Source organism: Dermacentor variabilis, chromosome 6 (genome assembly GCF_050947875.1).
Source record: "Dermacentor variabilis isolate Ectoservices chromosome 6, ASM5094787v1, whole genome shotgun sequence".
Taxonomy (NCBI): domain Eukaryota; kingdom Metazoa; phylum Arthropoda; class Arachnida; order Ixodida; family Ixodidae; genus Dermacentor; species Dermacentor variabilis.
The window spans coordinates 4,463,335-4,480,580 of NC_134573.1; the positions used below are offsets into that span (position 1 = coordinate 4,463,335).

The 17,246-nt window shown below is 45.0% G+C and overlaps 1 protein-coding gene across 4 annotated transcripts in view; it reads right to left on the reverse strand.

The window, feature by feature from the left end:
• Positions 1–1,121: 1,121 nt before the first annotated feature.
• The window catches only part of MAPk-Ak2 (MAP kinase-activated protein kinase 2), a 397,658-nt gene continuing 381,533 nt past the window's right edge, over positions 1,122–17,246 (reverse strand). For 3 of the 4 annotated variants that reach the window (XM_075694691.1, XM_075694687.1, XM_075694690.1), the window contains one exon: positions 1,122–1,530. In XM_075694691.1, coding sequence (XP_075550806.1) covers positions 1,411–1,530 — 120 coding nt within the window. In that variant the 3' untranslated portion in view covers positions 1,122–1,410. Of the gene's footprint in view, positions 1,531–6,837; positions 6,921–17,246 lie in introns of all 4 variants that reach the window. The other variant, XM_075694688.1, reaches the window with a different exon arrangement.

A 17,246-nucleotide genomic window follows, 5' to 3' on the forward strand; every position in this document is an offset into this window, starting at 1 on the left:
GCTTGTGGGACATTAGGCAGTAGTCGATTGCCGAGTGGGTGTTATTTCTTTCCCATGTTATTTTCCCGTCGCATTTAATTTCAGTATTAACTATCACAAAATCATGAGCCTCACAAAAATCTACTAACATCGGCCCTGTTGCATCTGTCACCCCGTCAAAGTATTCCAAATGTGCATTCATGTCCCCTAGGATGATTATCTCCCGTTTCATAGCTAACTCCCTGATGTCCTTGGCCATACACTTGAAATGTTTTGCATTCTCCTCTGTCGTCTCATTCCCCGTTTTCAGATACACAACTCCCAGGATTGTCTCAACATTCGCTATGGTGCCCTTGAGCCACATGTGCTCACTGCAGCTCTCCCTTACCCTTTCCCAGTCCTGTCCCTTCACTAGCGCCCCAAGGCCTCCTCCTCTGCGTTCTTTCCTTTTTCTGTTGCACTGAACCCAGGTGAATGCCGCAATGAATGGTGGCTCTTCCTCATCTCTTAAATGGGTTTCGGCAACTCCATATACCTGAAAATTTTCCGTTTGTAACTGTTCTTCTATTTCGTCCCACTTAATGCGATTTCTTCCCCCCTGCACGTTGATGAACCTCACATTTACTGCCTTCTTCTTCCTCTTCCTCCTCCGTGCTCCTGTCCTGCCCCCCCTCCCCTGTCCTTCATCTTTTACGTTTTGGCTTGCAGGGTCGCCCTGCGTGCCTGCAAAAAAGCCTGAGCCCTACGACCCACCCTCGTTCCTACCTGCCATCCCGCCGGTGTAGCGTAGTGAATGCCATCCCAGCCGAAAGGGGGGAAGTTTTTCCCCCCAATCATTCTGTGCACCTCCACCACATCACACCTGAGGGCTCGCCCCAACTCCCTAATCATTACATTTGCTGCCACCGAGGAAAAGCCAGCGTTGAAGATTCCAGGTGAACAGCAAAGAAACTGCATGAAAAACAAGATGCGATTAAACATCCTGTAGGTGCTACTGCGGTCTTGCCCACTCATGGGAACTAAGATCTGAAAATGAAAGTAGTTGGTTAATATAAGGTTTGACTACAACATGGACATCCTTTTCTATTCCCATGTACTCCGAAAGCTAGTGGAAATATATTGTATGAAGGACAACTTTTGGGTTGGGGAAAAGAAGAAATTTATCTGTATATAATACAAAACATCCCAACAATAACCAGGCACTTAGTTTTTTTTGGTCATTTAAGACCAATAATCATTTAAACCCTAAACACTTTGGTAACCAAACATATGATCAGAAATCTGCTACAAATCCAGAATAAAACCGCACATTATGTGCTTATGTTACATTTCACTTCATGTGAGATGGAAAGCTTGTACCCTGATGGGTGTACAGTTTGAAACAGTGAGATGGAGCATGCTTCCACATCAGCCTAGATGGTCAGAGAGGCCTCAGTTGTTGCGTTGCTGTCGCCGCTTAATGAGCAGCCGGTTGTTGGTGTCTGCCAGCTGCTTGAGCTGCACCGTGTCATAGTCAACCCGCATGGTGGCCAGGGCTTGGGTCATTTCCTCCTGGGCACAAGAGGCAGTGTTTTATCACAATCACACACCCACACTTTATAGCACATCAGTTTGCTATAAATCACTATCACTATGTTTCAGAGTGTTGTGTGCAAAATAAGTGTGCCAAAAAAATTATTCAATTCCTTAACGGTTACAAATACAGGTCATCTAGCAAATTCACTTTTCAAATATTTCTTCACAAAAATGCATTAGGAAAGCAATGAAATTTTCTTGCATTTTAAAAAAGATTGGGCAATCCAGAAAAAACTAAATTTCAAGAAAAAGAAATGCAGATAAGACCAGCCACATTAAAAAAAAATTCTGGCAGAATCCATCTTGCAATGATGTCGACATTATTGCGAACAGCATTCAAGCTGTGTGGGCACAGCAGCAGCACTAGAATGCCGCCTCTGCTCCTATTTTGTATTTAGATGCTCCTGATTCTGCTGCTTGAACCAATGGCACCAACGGGAGCCCTATCAACCACAGATGCGCAGCAGATATAGCTTCTGGATATCAACAGCGCAACTCGTGAATCGACCATCAGCTTATCGGCCTTGGAAATCATCGCTGGCGGCGCTGGAACCGCCTCAGCCCTCCCCCCGGATGTCCTCACTACGCCACCAGTGTCAACACTTGTGCCTGGTATAAAGCTGGCCTGCAACAGGTCGCTCGGCAGTGGTGCGGCAGCAGCGTCAGAATTCCGCCTAACAATCCGCTCCTATTTTGTATCCAGACGCTCCCGATTCTGCTGCTTGAACCAATGGCACCAACGGGAGCCCTATTGACCACAGATGCACAGCAGATATGGCTTCTGGATATCGACAGCCCAACTCGTGAATCGACCATCAACTTATCAGCCTTGGAAATCATCGCTGGCGGCACTGGAACCGCCTCAGCCCTCCCCCTGGAAGTCCTCATTGCGCCACCAGCGTCAACACTTGTGCCTGGTATAAAGCTGGCCAGCAACACGTCGCTCTGCAGTGGGCACGGCAGCACCATCAGAATGCCGCCTAACAATCTGCTCCTATTTTGTATCCAGGTAAGAAAAAGCTTTGGAAAATTTTCAGCAGTAATGATTTATTCCTTATTTTGCTGCCGTGCCCACGGCCACTATGCGACTTGGTGGGCAATTTCTGTGCTTCTATGCGCTTCTTGCTGCTTCTGGGTGGTGATGTCGAGTCCTACCCGGGACCCACACTCGAAGAGCTGGCCGCTCAACTGAAAGTTATCGCGGGTGAAATAAAAAATGGTCGAGCAGAGACAAACGAAAAACTCAATGCGATTGATAAAAAGCTAGAGAAAATTGCTAGCCTGGAGACTAAAGTGACTGACTGTGTCAACAGAGTAGCTGAACTAGATAACCACGAAAATAGAAGCCGCTGTTTCAATCTGATAGCGTATGGTGTCAAGAAACAAGAAAACGAGTCGACTGAAGTACTTGAAACAACTGCAGTTAAGGATATTTTCAAGGATGTAGTTGCCGTAACGATATCGGGAGTTGAACGTCTTGGTAAGCCAAAGCAGGGCAATGAGCAAAAATCTAGGCCTATCATAATGAAGCTAGTCAACTACCAAGACAATCAGACTAGGATACATAGCGCAAAAATTTTGACACAGGGACAAGCAGAACACAGGACGAGCGCTAACTTTCAACAATTGATTTATTGCAGCTGGTGGGTACATATATACTCACTGGGACGCCACTGCAATAGAACACACTGAAGGGAAGGAGGAAAAAGACAGTCATGTGACCATTATGCCCAAAAATTCAAGCTCTTTCCTTGATAAAAATATTGACGGCGCGCTAACGCACTCGTCACCTGCTCTGGCTATCTCGGCTGCTTCCACAATTTCCCTCGTAATCTTATTCTTGTGGCGATAGACAACAACAGTTTGTTTTAATAGCGGGAAGCATGGTGCCTTCGCGTCACATTTTCTACAATGGGCAGCCAGATGCCCATCTATTGCGATGCTCTCCACTTTGTTACTATGCTCCGCCAGACGCACGTTTAAACATCTGCCCGTCAGGCCCACGTAGTACTTCCCACACGAGAGTGGGATCTTATACACAACATTGCGAGTGCATGTAACAAAAGGAACTTTGTGCGCGGTAGCGCAACTAGGCTTTCGTTTCCTCATGGGACAGCTCATCACACTCAATCTCAAGAGTTTGTTAGGTGCTGTAAACACAACGTTTACACCAGAACGTTGCCCAACAGCACCTAACAGCACCTAACAGCACCTAACAAACTCTTGAGATTGAGTGTGATGAACTGTCCCATGAGGAAACGAAAGCCTAGTTGCGCTACCGCGCACAAAGATCCTTTTGTTACATGCACTCGCAATGTTGTGTATAAGATCCCACTCTCGTGTGGGAAGTACTACGGGGGCCTGACGGGCAGATGTTTAAACGTGCGTCTGGCGGAGCATAGTAACAAAGTGGAGAGCATCGCAATAGATGGGCATCTGGCTGCCCATTGTAGAAAATGTGACGCGAAGGCACCATGCTTCCCGCTATTAAAACAAACTGTTGTTGTCTATCGTCACAGGAATAAGATTACGAGGGAAATTGTGGAAGCAGCCGAGATAGCCAGAGCAGGTGACGAGTGCGTTAGCGCGCCGTCTATATTTTTATCAAGGAAAGAGCTTGAATTTTTGGGCATAATGGTCACATGACTGTCTTTTTCCTCCTTCCCTTCAGTGTGTTCTATTGCAGTGGCGTCCCAGTGAGTATATATGTACCCACCAGCTGCAATAAATCAATTGTTGAAAGTTAGCGCTTGTCCTGTGTTCTGCTTGTCCCTGTGTCAAAATTTTTGCGCTATGTATCCTAGTCTGAATGTATCCCACCAACACGCCCAAACTTCTTCCCTACCAAGACAAAACGAACATTATGAAAAACTGCTCAAAATTGAAAGGCTCCACAATTTCCATTGGGGAAGATTTTTCCCAGCCTATCCGAGAAATTAGAAGGAAGCTGTGGGCTCTCACGAAGGAAAATCTTGATTGACAAGAAAAAGTACGCCTTGTGTATGATAAGGTTAAAGTAGAGGGAAGGCTCTTTTCTTGGGACTAAAGCAGCAATAAAATGATAGCAGTAACAAAAAACGTCAAGCAAACGGCAATGAGAAAAGATGTACCAAGCAAACAACATATCACGTGAAGCCGAAGTCAGCAACAATAATCAACATAAATGCTCGCAGTCTCGTTAATAAAGTAGATCAGCTAGAAGCAATACTCCTGGCACATGCACCTGATATCACTAGTATAAGAAACGTGGCTGCATTCCGGTATTTCTGATAAGGAAGTTGTACCCCCAGGATATGCGATAGTGCACAAAGACAGGGAATCATGTGGTGGGGGTGTCGCGTTTCTTTTTAAAGAAGGGATCCACTTTTCTATGCCCAACGTAAAAGATACTGAAGCTCTGTGGTGCAACGTGCATCTTCAAGATACGATCGCTAAAGTGGGTGTGTTCTACAGGCCGCCGAATGCTGAAAGTGTGTGTGTCTTGAATCTTTACTTGAATATATGCAATCACACGTGCACAGGGGCTCGATTGTATTTGCTGGTGATTTTAACCTGCCTGAGATTTAGTGGTGTTCCCTTGCCCCTGAAACAAAAGCTCAAAGTATCATACTGAAAATTATGCTTGGCTTTAATCTCGAGCAGCTTGTTTCCGCCCCAACTCATGCACAGGGAATGTCATCCTCGATCTTAGACCTTGTCTTTGTCAGTAACAGTCTTCCTATATGTTGTAAAGTGTGGTATCAAACCGCCGCGTTATGTGCGCTGTCAATGCGCAAGCACCAAGTTCTTTTTCTATGTTCCCTGCTCCTTTTTCCTTTCCCTTTTACTTTATATATACGTGCATTAAACACTTGTGCGTTGTTCTCGGCTAACCACTGGGTCGTCAACGTCTCCGTTCTTAAACGACGGCAGCTACGCTGCCGCTGCTATGTTACAGTGGCGACGAGCCAGGAAGGCACCTCCGCAGTGAAGGTAGAACCCAACGCTAAGCACCCGGAGACAGCCATACCGCTGACCACGATGGCCTCCTACATACTTCCAAACTTCGACGACGTCGCAGATAAGTGGAAGCCTTACCTCATCAAAGTGGAAGCGTATTTTGAAGCTAATGCCATTTCGGATTCTACTAAGAAGACGGCACTTCTAGTGGCTGCACTTAGCACGTCGACGGTCCAAATCCTCATGGGGAGGAGAGCACCTGCAAAGCCCAATGCCCTAAGCTACAACGAAGTAGTCAGGGTGTTAAATGACCACTATGACCCAAAGCGCAACGAAATCGCTGAAAGTTTCCAATTTTTCAACCGCTGTAAGCATGAGAATGAATCCATTCATAATTTTTTTCGTTGCAATTCAGCGCATAGCAGACAATTGCAATTTTGGTGGCTCGCTGAGCAGGCTACTTCGAGACAGAATTGTCTGTGGCGTGCGTTCAAGGGCTGTGCAAAAGCAACTTCTGTCAAAGAAGGAATTAACGCTGGAGGAAGCGCAGTCGATAGCAATAGCAGCTGAAACTGCCGAAAAAGACGCCAGGACAATGTCCGTAGACATACCGCCTGTGCTTAAAGTGGAAGTACATCGCAAGCTACTATCGAGATCAAGCACGGAAAGCGCATGGCGACTGGAGTGCGGAAGGTGTGGCAGTTTTAGACACGACAGCAACAGATGTCGATGGGCTAAAGCACTGTGTTACTCTTGTGGTCAGAGGGGTCACTTGGCAAAAATGTGTCGCAGCTGCAATGGTAACAAGGTTCCCAGCAATCGGCGAGTCCATCCCCCGAAAGCCTTGGTGGTGGAAGACGCCGTTTCAGAAGAGGACAACAGCGATAGTGCGTAAATCTGGACGTTGGCGTCAGCACAAAAGAATGCTCTTGAACCACCAATTAGACGAACGTTTAGTTGGGGAGGCATGGATTTATCCATGGGAGTAGATACCGATTCCCCGGTGTGCGTAATATCGCGACAGCTTTTTGATAAACATCGCAAATGTTGGCCAAGCTTGACACCTTCACATGTGAAGCTATCCTGCTACATGGAAAGATTGCTGGTGGTGGACAAGCTTCAACTGTGTGAAATACCACACTATTTCTGTTAACTGTACCCTTGAAGTGCTACACTGCCCCGGACCAAGCTTGTGCGGCCGAGACCTGCTAATGCTCCTGGAACAAGTGGGCGTTCCGGTACTACAAGTGACGGGTGAAGGCGAGGCCACGGCGAATCAAGTGGACTGTCACAGGATCCATGCCATTCCACATACCATACCACACATACCATACATAAACATACCAGGACGTTTTCTCGGAAACCTTGGGGTTGATCAAGGGACCACCAGCCAGCCTCCTGCTGAAGGGCGACGCTGTTCCCAAATTCTGTAAAGTGAGACCTATTCCATATACTCTACGTGACAAGGTATCGCAAGAACTTGACCGTTTAGTGTCGCTGGGTCTAATATCGGCAGTCAAGCATTCGAATTGGGCGATGCCCATTGTACTCGTTCTGAAGAAAGATGGCTCGGTCAGAATTTGCGGTGATTTTAAAGCTACTCTAAATCCTGCTTGCGCCACGGAGCAGTACCCACTTCCGGTAATTCAGGATATCTTTGCGTCATTAGGAGGAGGCCAGTTGTTCAGTACGCTCGACTTGCGGGATGCTTATAACCAGGTGCTTTTGGACGAGGACTCTCGGAAGCTTTGCGTTATTAACACTCACAAAGGCCTGTTTTGTTACAATAGGCTTCCGTTCGGCATTTCCTCGGCTCGCGCAGTTTTCCAAAGAAAACATGATGCCATACTGTCTGGGTTACCTGGCGTTCAGGCTTACTAGGATGACGTTCTAGTCGCGGAAAGGGTTGAAGAGTGCGGAGCTCGATTGCACATTGTTTTAGAACGGTTCAGAGAACACGGCGTGAAGCTCAGATACGATAAGTGTAAATTTAGCCAGCCATCTGTCGCTTATCTTGGGCATCGTATTGATCGTACCGGCCTTCACCCAACTGAGAAGAATGTAGATGCTATCATGAATGCCCCTAGTCCCGAAAACCTAAGTGAGCTGCGTTCGTTCCTTGGGATGATATCGTTCTATTCAGTTTTTGCCGAATATGTCAGATACATTGTTCCCATTGTACCAGTTGCTAGGAAAAAACTCGCACTGGCAGTGGAAGTTATCACAGGAATCTGCATTTCAGAAGGCAAAGCATCATCTTAAGGACGCCGAGGTCCTTGTGCATTTTGATCCATCGAGGCAACTGAAGTTGGAATGTGACGCATCCGCTCGTGGTATAGGCGCTGTTCTTTTTCACACAATTGGAAGCACCAACAGACCAGTCGGGTTCCGTTCAAGAACCCTGCCAAAAGGCGAACGAAATTATTCTTAATTAGAACGTGAAGCACTGGCACTTGTTTTTGGGGTGACTAAGTTCCGGCATTATCTTTTAGGTTGAGAGTTCGTCCTGGTTAGCGACCACCAGCCACTTCTAGGACTGCTGAGGCCCGACCGCCAGATGCCTGCCATGGCTGCAGCTCGCATCCAACGCCGGGCCCTCTACCAGAGACGCTACCGTTACAAGCTCGAATATGCTCCGGAAAGGCTGCTACTGAATGCGGATGCAGTGAGCAGACTGCCGCTGCAGGGCTCCGATCTCGTTACGGAACCTGACCCTGAAGAGTACATATTTTGTTTGAAAAGCCTGGATGAAAGGATAGTCACAACATGTGAGCTCAAGGAGCTGACCGCCAATGACTCAACCTTAGCTCGCGTAAAGCAAAACGTGTTACACGTGTGGCCGAAAAGCGCAGAACGACTTGACCCATCCTTGGTCCCCTTTGCTGATCGCAAGTTGGCGCTATCTCTGGCACACAACCTCATCCATTGGGGACACCGTGTCGTCATACCTGTCGCAGCACGTAAGCGCTTGCTACAATTATTGCATGAAACGCATCAGGGGTCCTCGGCAATGAAAACAGTTGCGTGGTCCTTGTTTTGGTGGCCAGGAATAGACCGCGAAGTAGAGCTCACGGCAGCGCAATGCGAGAATTGCATTGCCTATTTGCCTATGCCACCAGCGGCCCCGCCGTTAAATTAGCCTCAAACGCAGGAGAGATGGTCGCGGGTTCACGTCGACTTTGCAGGGCCAATAGAGGGTAAATGGTTCTCGTGGTAGTAGATTCTCACACTAAGTGGATAGAAGCAGTGCCACTGAACCTGGCTACTTCAGCAACCACCATTGACTGCCTACGGGATATATTTAGCCATTTCGGGGTACCAAGAACCCTCGTATCCGACAATGGAACACAGTTCACCAGCCAGGAATTTGCAACGTTTGCTGACAGGAACAACATTACACACCTAAGAACCGCCCCCTATCATCCGCAATCAAACGGAACGGCAGAGAGGACAGTAATGACAATCAAGGACGGTCTCCAGAAGATGAGACACGGAAAGCTGGAGCAAAACCTTATGCGTTTTTTGCTTAATTACAGAAGGACTCCCCAGAAAACCGGAAAGTCGCCATCGGAAATGCTGCTGGGGTACTAGATACGATCGCGCCTGGACACCTGCTTCCCTGCGGCGACTGTGTGTAATTCTAAAAAGGAAAATGACGAGTGGTTGCCTCCAGCGGACTGTAGTGTACATGTCCGCAACTACAGGTCAAATGGTAAATGGTTACCAGGATGGGTAACAGCAACATCGGGAGGACGGATGGTCACAGTGGAGACTCCTCAAGCAATCGTGCGGCGTCGCATCGACCAAGTGCGCACCCGTACTGAATCTTCTCCAGGTGCACCACCAGGAACAGACCCAGCCTCGATTAGCAGAGAAAGTACCCAGAGCGCACCACCACTCTGCCAAGAACCATGCGCGAGCCCCGACGACGCGGGAGAATTTTCACCCCAAGAAGCGTTTCGAGACCTGGACCACCTGGTACCTGTTCCAACACTCGTGGCATCCGGGGCAGACCAAGTAATCATGCAACCTGTTCGACGCTCCACAAGATTCCGTAAGCCAGTGCAACGTTTTTAAGAGGGAAGAAATGTTGTAAAATGTGGTATCAAACCGCCGCGTCATGTGCGCGCTTCAATGCGCAGGCGCCAAGTTCTTTTTCTATGTTCACTCCTCCTTTTCCCTTTCCCCTTTTACTTTATATATACGTGCATTAAACACTTGTGCGTTGTTCTCGGCTAACCACTGGGTCGTCAACGTCTCCCTTCTTACATGACGGCAGCTAAGCTGCCGCTGCTAAGTTACACTATAAATGAGCCGCGAGTAGACGTACTTGATGGATTATCCGACCACAAAATGGTCTTATGCTCATTGCCATTCACTAGCCCACCTACATTACGTGGCCAATTAAAGCAAATACCCGCCTTTAACAAAGCCAATGATGATGCTATAATGACATGCACACGAATACCCTGAATTTCATGATTTTTGTACCGATGATTGTTAAAGTATCGATGCGGTTTGGTTAAAATTCAAGTTCAATGTCATGCATTGTATGCGTAATTTTGTCCGAACTGTGTACAAATCAACTCACAAACGCAATCTGAGGATCACGAGTGAAATGATTTATACTAAACGTAAAATCAAGAGGTTACGAAAAACCAGCAAGCAACAATGTTTCTGACTACAGTTCGCAAGCAAACACCCTTACTAGATTACTTCAGGAAGAAGTGTGTAACGCTAAACAGAACTTCTGTGGCTCTACATTGCATGAGTTTATATTAGAACGTGCCTCACAAATTCTGGCAGTATATGAATGCAAAGATGACTAATCCAGCTTCACCAGATGCGCTAGATCAGGCTAGAGCTCATGATTTTAAGGACTATTTTCGTTGGGTTTTCACAACTGATAATGGTACTGCGAAACTAAATCCTTCCGTTTACAATCAGGATAATCGATTGCTAGGCACGCCTACTCTATCAAAGGCTGTTATCCTTTCACTTCAATTAGGCATCAATGAAAAGAAAAGTAGTGGTCCAGACGCAATTCCCAACAGCTTTTTGAAATGGTACGCGGAGCCAGTCAGCAAATATCTTTATTTCATATATTCAAAATCTTCGAAGGACGGTTGCCTTCCTGCTGAATGAAAAATTGCTAAAATTACTCCCGTACTCAAATCAAGTAATGGAGCGTCTCCTTCTAATTACTGGCCTATTTCTATCACTTGCACTTGCAGCAAAATTCTGGAACATATTGCATTAAAAGTTTTGCTAAGCTTTGTTGAGTCAAACAATGTCCTCCACATTAATCGGCATGGCTTTAGATCAGGATTATCCACTGTTACATAGCTTGTCGAAACACTGCATGACCTGGTCCTTGGCATAAATGAGCGCATTCAAACTGACGTCATCTTTCTCGATTTCTCTAAGGCTTTTGACCACGTCTCGCACACAAAACTACTCCTTAAACTTAATCACACATTAGGTGATGGCCCAATTTACCAATGGATTAATAATTACTTAACTGACCGCTACCAATTTGTACAGTACAGCTCTCACTCTTTGAACCTTGCTCCAGTGTTATCAGGTGTTTCCCAGGAATCCGTATTAGCTCCAGTTTTGTTCCTAATCTTTATAAATGACATAACTAACTATGCTGACATTAAACTTGGATGCTTTCCTGATGACTGCATGCTCTATAATGAAGTACAACACTGGGATGACCAGGTGAAATTGAATAATGCCTTAAATAAAATAGCTCAGTGGTGTGCAGATTGGCAAATGACAATAAACATTGACAAAACCGTATTCATGCCCATTACAAATAAAGCGTCTCAGCTTGATTTTGCATACCATTTTAATGATGTGCCACTTCGAAGTGTAAACCAGTATAAATACCTTGGTCTCATAATATCGTCTGACCTCAGATGGACAGAGCATGTGCGGGCCTAGTAATATTCTACACATGAAACAAAGCTTCTTGCATACGTCACTTTTGTCCGCGCAGTCTTAGAATACGCCAATACTGTGTGGTTCCCTCACACTGCGAACGATATTGCAATTTTGGAAAGGGTGTAGCGGAAAGCGGTGCGTTTTATCTTTGATAGATACGGACGCCTTGACTCGCCTACTGCTCTGTTACAGTGTGCTGGTGTAGCTACTCTTGAAAGTCGCACAAAGCTTTTCCGGCTCAAATTTATATACCAACTATTGCATAGATCCTTCCGCATAAACCCTGACTCTTGCTTGCAATTTCCTGATACTAGACCAACTAGAAGAACGCATGCATGGGAACTAGTAGAATATCCAATTATTAATAATACTTTTCACTATTCTTTCTTCCCACGCTCAATTCGTGAATTGAATACACTGGATGCAGTTGCAATACAGCAGCCAACTCTAGAAAAATTTATGGAATTAATTGAGCATGCTGTATTAGCCTAAAATGAGTTATCAATATAAGTAATTAAATTGCTTTCGCCATGCAATCCATCCCGCTTAGGTTTGTGAAAGGAAAGCACTTGCCTACACTTTTTGTTCTGTGCATTTTGTATCTGAATGATGCTTTCTAATTTGCATTTTTTTTATCTCTAGTTTCCCTGCTGGTTGATGTACACTGGCTTCGTTGTGTGTAATATTATGTATGAACGTACTACTGCTATTCTTGTATAGTCTCCAATCATTACGTGCTCTTTTTCTATAGAATGTTTTAGTACCGTTCGTTGATGAGTTGCGACATGTTGCTCACCCCTGTAATAATCCCCACGGGGGATTGACAGTATTCTGTTCATTCAAATTCTTTATTTCTGCCTTGTGCAAATACAGACAGCAGAGGCGCAGAAAATGCTGTCAGAAACAGCTCGACAAAGCCGCAGCCCCTTTCGCTTGGCAGTGGCTTCACAGCAAGGTTTTTAAAACAAAGGTAATTGCAGTCTAATAACACTTATAAAATAATGAACAAGTAAAAAAGCAAACATAACAAAATTATACAATATTTAAACAATATTAAACAAAGAAAAACAGAACCTACATGGTAACATACATACACGCAAAGCACTGTTTGATGCACTGAAAAAATCAAAATTATTATATTCATAAGCATTTAAGAGGGAAGGAAGAGTGAACTCTAGGCGTTCTCTACCATAATTCACTCGAGGGGTCGGCACTACCCAATTCTCCTCATGCCTTGTCTTGTAGGTTGCTTCTAGGGTACGCAAATCAGCAAGGTAACCTATGTGGTTTACGTTTCTCCATGTTTCCAGTTTAAACCGAACACTTAAGCGGTATTTGTACAAGTTGTGGATCTTCAGCACACTACTTTGCAGAAAAAGATCCACGCTCGGTGAGCCCCAGGGGGCATTGTGAACATGACGAAGGAACTTCTGCAAAATGTAGATGCGCTGAAGACAGCTAATTGTGGCTGTGCCCCATACTAAATGGCAATAGTTTAAATAGGAGTAAGAAAGGGAATTGTAGAGGAGTAATTTTACTGGCCTTGGAAGAACGTATCTGAGCCGGCCTACGACCCCAGTTCTTTGAGACAGTTTCGTTGTGATATTGATTTTCCCAAGACATACAGGAGGAAAAAACTACTCCGAGACATTTAAATTGTTCAACCACATCTATACGTCGTGAATTCAGCTTATACTCTAGGGAGGAGGGAACTGGTTTATTTTTAGGGCGGAATATGACAGCTTGTGTCTTCTTTTGATTTATACACATGCACTTGGATTCGGACCATTTTTGTCATTCGTTCATAGTATCATTGTATTCTCGAACAAGATGATCTAAATCATTTCCAGAAAAAAAAAAAGATGCTAGTGTCATCAGCGTAGATAACAAATTTAGCAGTGGAGTTAATGTTGGAGATATCATTAAGGTACATATTAAATAGTTATGGTCCCAATATACTGCCCTGTGGAATGCCAGAAGTAACAGATTTTAGTTCAGATTTCATATTGTCTATGCAGACAGCCTGTTTTCTGTGTGATAAATATGATTTAAGAAGCGATTGAGCCTGTCCCCGAAAACCATAACTCTAAGTTATTTAGGAGTATAGTACGGTTCACTAAGTCAAATGCCTTCGAGAAGTCCACGAAGACACCAATAATGAAGGCTTTCTTTTGAAACTCTGAGTATGTATTCCTTTTGTTCGAGTAGCGCTAATTGGGCAGATTTATTTTTACAAAACCCAAATTGATTCGGTGACAGAAGATCATGCTTATTAATAAAATTAGACAACCTAGTATATAGAACTTTCTCAAAAGCTTTTGAGAAGATTGGGAGTATGGATACTGGTCTATAATTTCCTAAATCATTGCGGTCTCCTTTCTTATACAGAACCGTTACTTTGGCTATTTGCATTTTATTAGGAAATGTGCTGGTAGCTAAGCACAAGTTAAATATATCTGCAATAACAGGCGCAACGACTCCTACAACATGCTCCACAGGCCTTACTTGAATTCCGTCAATGTCATAGCTACGGCTGTTATTAAGGTTTTATATTACTGATATAATTTCTTCTGTTGTAACCAGGTTCAGAAATATAGTTTCATTATTGCAAGAATTAATGTTTTATTAGAATCACGTGGTGGGTTGCTATGAGCTAGGGTTGTAAAAAAAGTTGTTAAAGGCATGCGCTAGCTCTTCTTTAGATATCGATTAATTTCATTCGACAATGACAAAGATATTCTTCAAACCGATCTTAACGCTATTAACACATGGCGTTCAACATGGTTGATGACTCTTAATACAGCTAAAACGAAGTTATTATCATTTACTAAGTGCAACCACCATATTCCAACATCGTACGTAATATCTAACAGCATAATTGAACTTACAACTTCATTTAAGTACCTTGGTGTTCACTTACAGTCTGATCTAACGTGGCATCATCACATCCGCCTGACGTTGGCATCAGCTAACCGCTCTTTACGCCTCCTCAAACGCAACCTTAAGCATGCTCCAGCTAAACTACGCAGACTAGCACACATCACATTAATACGCCCCAAAATCGAGTATGAGTTTTCAAACATATATCACCCAAGAAATTGAATCACTGCAAAACCGCGCGCCCCGTTTCATTTTTTTTCTAATTATTCACCCTATACTAGCATTTCAGCACTAAAAGCTCGCGCTCAGCTTGACGACTTATCTCATCGCCGCAGAATTGCCTGCCTCTCGCTGCTGCACAAACTTTATCATCATCCGCCCCTTCACCGTATCTTCGAACCAGCCTTCTTTCCACGCACAGACCATATCTTCAAGATAAAACGCATCAGTTGTCACTAAGCTAACTATGCTAACTCCTTCGTTCCCTGAACAATTGTTGCATGGAATAACCTACCATCACACATTGCTACTCAAACCGATTTCGCAACCTTTCAGGAACTATTACGCAATAGTTACGTGTAAATATCCATCATGTACTGTTTCTTCATACGTTGTTCAGTGTATATATTGTTTTGATCATTTGTCTTACCGTTCTGCGTGCACATTATACAAGTGTATTCATGTCTCATTAACTTGTAAAGGTGACAACTGACGCAGTTTCGAGCAACACCTCGTTTTACTTCTTTTACATTGTGTCTATTTAATTCCCTTAATTTATTTTCTCAGACAGTTTTGTATTTTCTATCTGAGTTTCACTTGACTAATGTATTTCGTATATTGTTTTACTTGTGTATTTTGCTAGATATCGTACTTTTGTATAACTTTTGTGTTTACTTTTGTAAAAATTTTGTATAACTTTTGTGTACTTCAGTTGTTTTTTCTGTAACGCACAAAGCTCACATTTTTTCATGTATCGGTTCCCCTTATGTAATAGCCCTTCGGGGGCCTCTAGGGGTATTATGAAATAAATAAATAAATAAATATATCTTTATTATCTAGCTTTAGCGTACTTCTGTACTATATAAATAAATAAATAAAATAAATAAAAGTAGCACCAGATCGTATTGCTAATTACACCATTACTTAGAATCGGTAGTGGTCATTATTAGATTTCCATTGCTTCGGCTATGTGCAACATAAACCAATTTGTCACGACACTCACTTGCCAGGGTCAACCATGACGGCATGACAATGAAGGAATGATGAAGGAACAATGTTGATGGAGTGACGAAGGTATGACGACAATGGCGTCACGATTCTGAAATGCTGACTGTGTAACAACAGCGGAATGATGATGGTGAAACGATCACAGTATGACGAGAATTGGATGACAAAGAAGGAATGATGATGATGGTATGACAATGTATGTGTGACAACTGTATGACGACGGCGCAATGACCATTTTGAAATAATGACAACAACATAATGGCATATGGGCACGAGATGAGTGCATGAAGTTGATGTGACGACTATGATGATCATATTTTGACTATGACTTGGCAGCAAGGGTGGCAGCAGACTTCACGTGTGCTCACGGACTCTGCGCATCTTTTACGAAGGCATTTTGCTGATACCTTATCCTGTAATGCGGCTCTGGTGGCTTCGCTATCGTTTCGGACTTCATCGCCGTGGATGGGAAAGGTGCATTTCTAACGCTAGAATCACCTTTCAAGTTACGGAAGTCCGACTGCGGCACTGCCCCTTCTGCCCCGCTGGCTCATCTGTACGGACCCTACAAAAGCACCGAGCGCACCGCCTGCTCTTTCACTTGGCAGCAAGGGCGGCAGCAGGCTTCACGTGTGCTCACGGACTCTGCGCATCTTTTACGCAGGCATTTTGCTGATACCTTATCCTGTAATGCGGCTCTGGTGGCTTCGCTATCGTTTCGGACTTCATCGCCGTGGATGGGAAAGGTGCATTTCTAACGCTAGAATCACCTATCAAGTTACGGAAGTCCGACTGCGGCACTGCCCCTTCTGCCCCGCTGGCTCATCTGTACGGACCCTACAAAAGCACCGAGCGCACCGCCTGCTCTTTCACTTGGCAGCAAGGGTGGCAGCAGGCTTCACGTGTGCTCACGGACTCTGCGCATCTTTTACGCAGGCATTTTGCTGATACCTTATCCTGTAATGCGGCTCTGGTGGCTTCGCTATCGTTTCGGACTTCATCGCCGTGGATGGGAAAGGTGCATTTCTAACGCTAGAATCACCTTTCAAGTTACGGAAGTCCGACTGCGGCACTGCCCCTTCTGCCCCGCTGGCTCATCTGTACGGACCCTACAAAAGCACCGAGCGCACCGCCTGCTCTTTCACTTGGCAGCAAGGGCGGCAGCAGGCTTCACGTGTGCTCACGGACTCTGCGCATCTTTTACGCAGGCATTTTGCTGATACCTTATCCTGTAATGCGGCTCTGGTGGCTTCGATATCGTTTCGGACTTCATCGCCGTGGATGGAAAAGGTGCATTTCCTACGCTAGCATCACCTTTCAAGTTACGGAAGTCCGACTGCGGCACTGCCCCTTCTGCCCCGCTGGCTCATCTGTACGGACCCTACAAAAGCACCGAGCGCACCGCCTGCTCTTTCACTTGGCAGCAAGGGCGGCAGCAGGCTTCACGTGTGCTCACGGACTCTGCGCATCTTTTACGCAGGCATTTTGCTGATACCTTATCCTGTAATGCGGCTCTGGTGGCTTCGCTATCGTTTCGGACTTCATCGCCGTGGATGGAAAAGGTGCATTTCCTACGCTAGCATCACCTTTCAAGTTACGGAAGTCCGACTGCGGCACTGCCTCTTCTGCCCCGCTGGCTCATCTGTACGGACCCTACAAAAGCACCGAGCGCACCGCCTGCTCTTTCACTTGGCAGC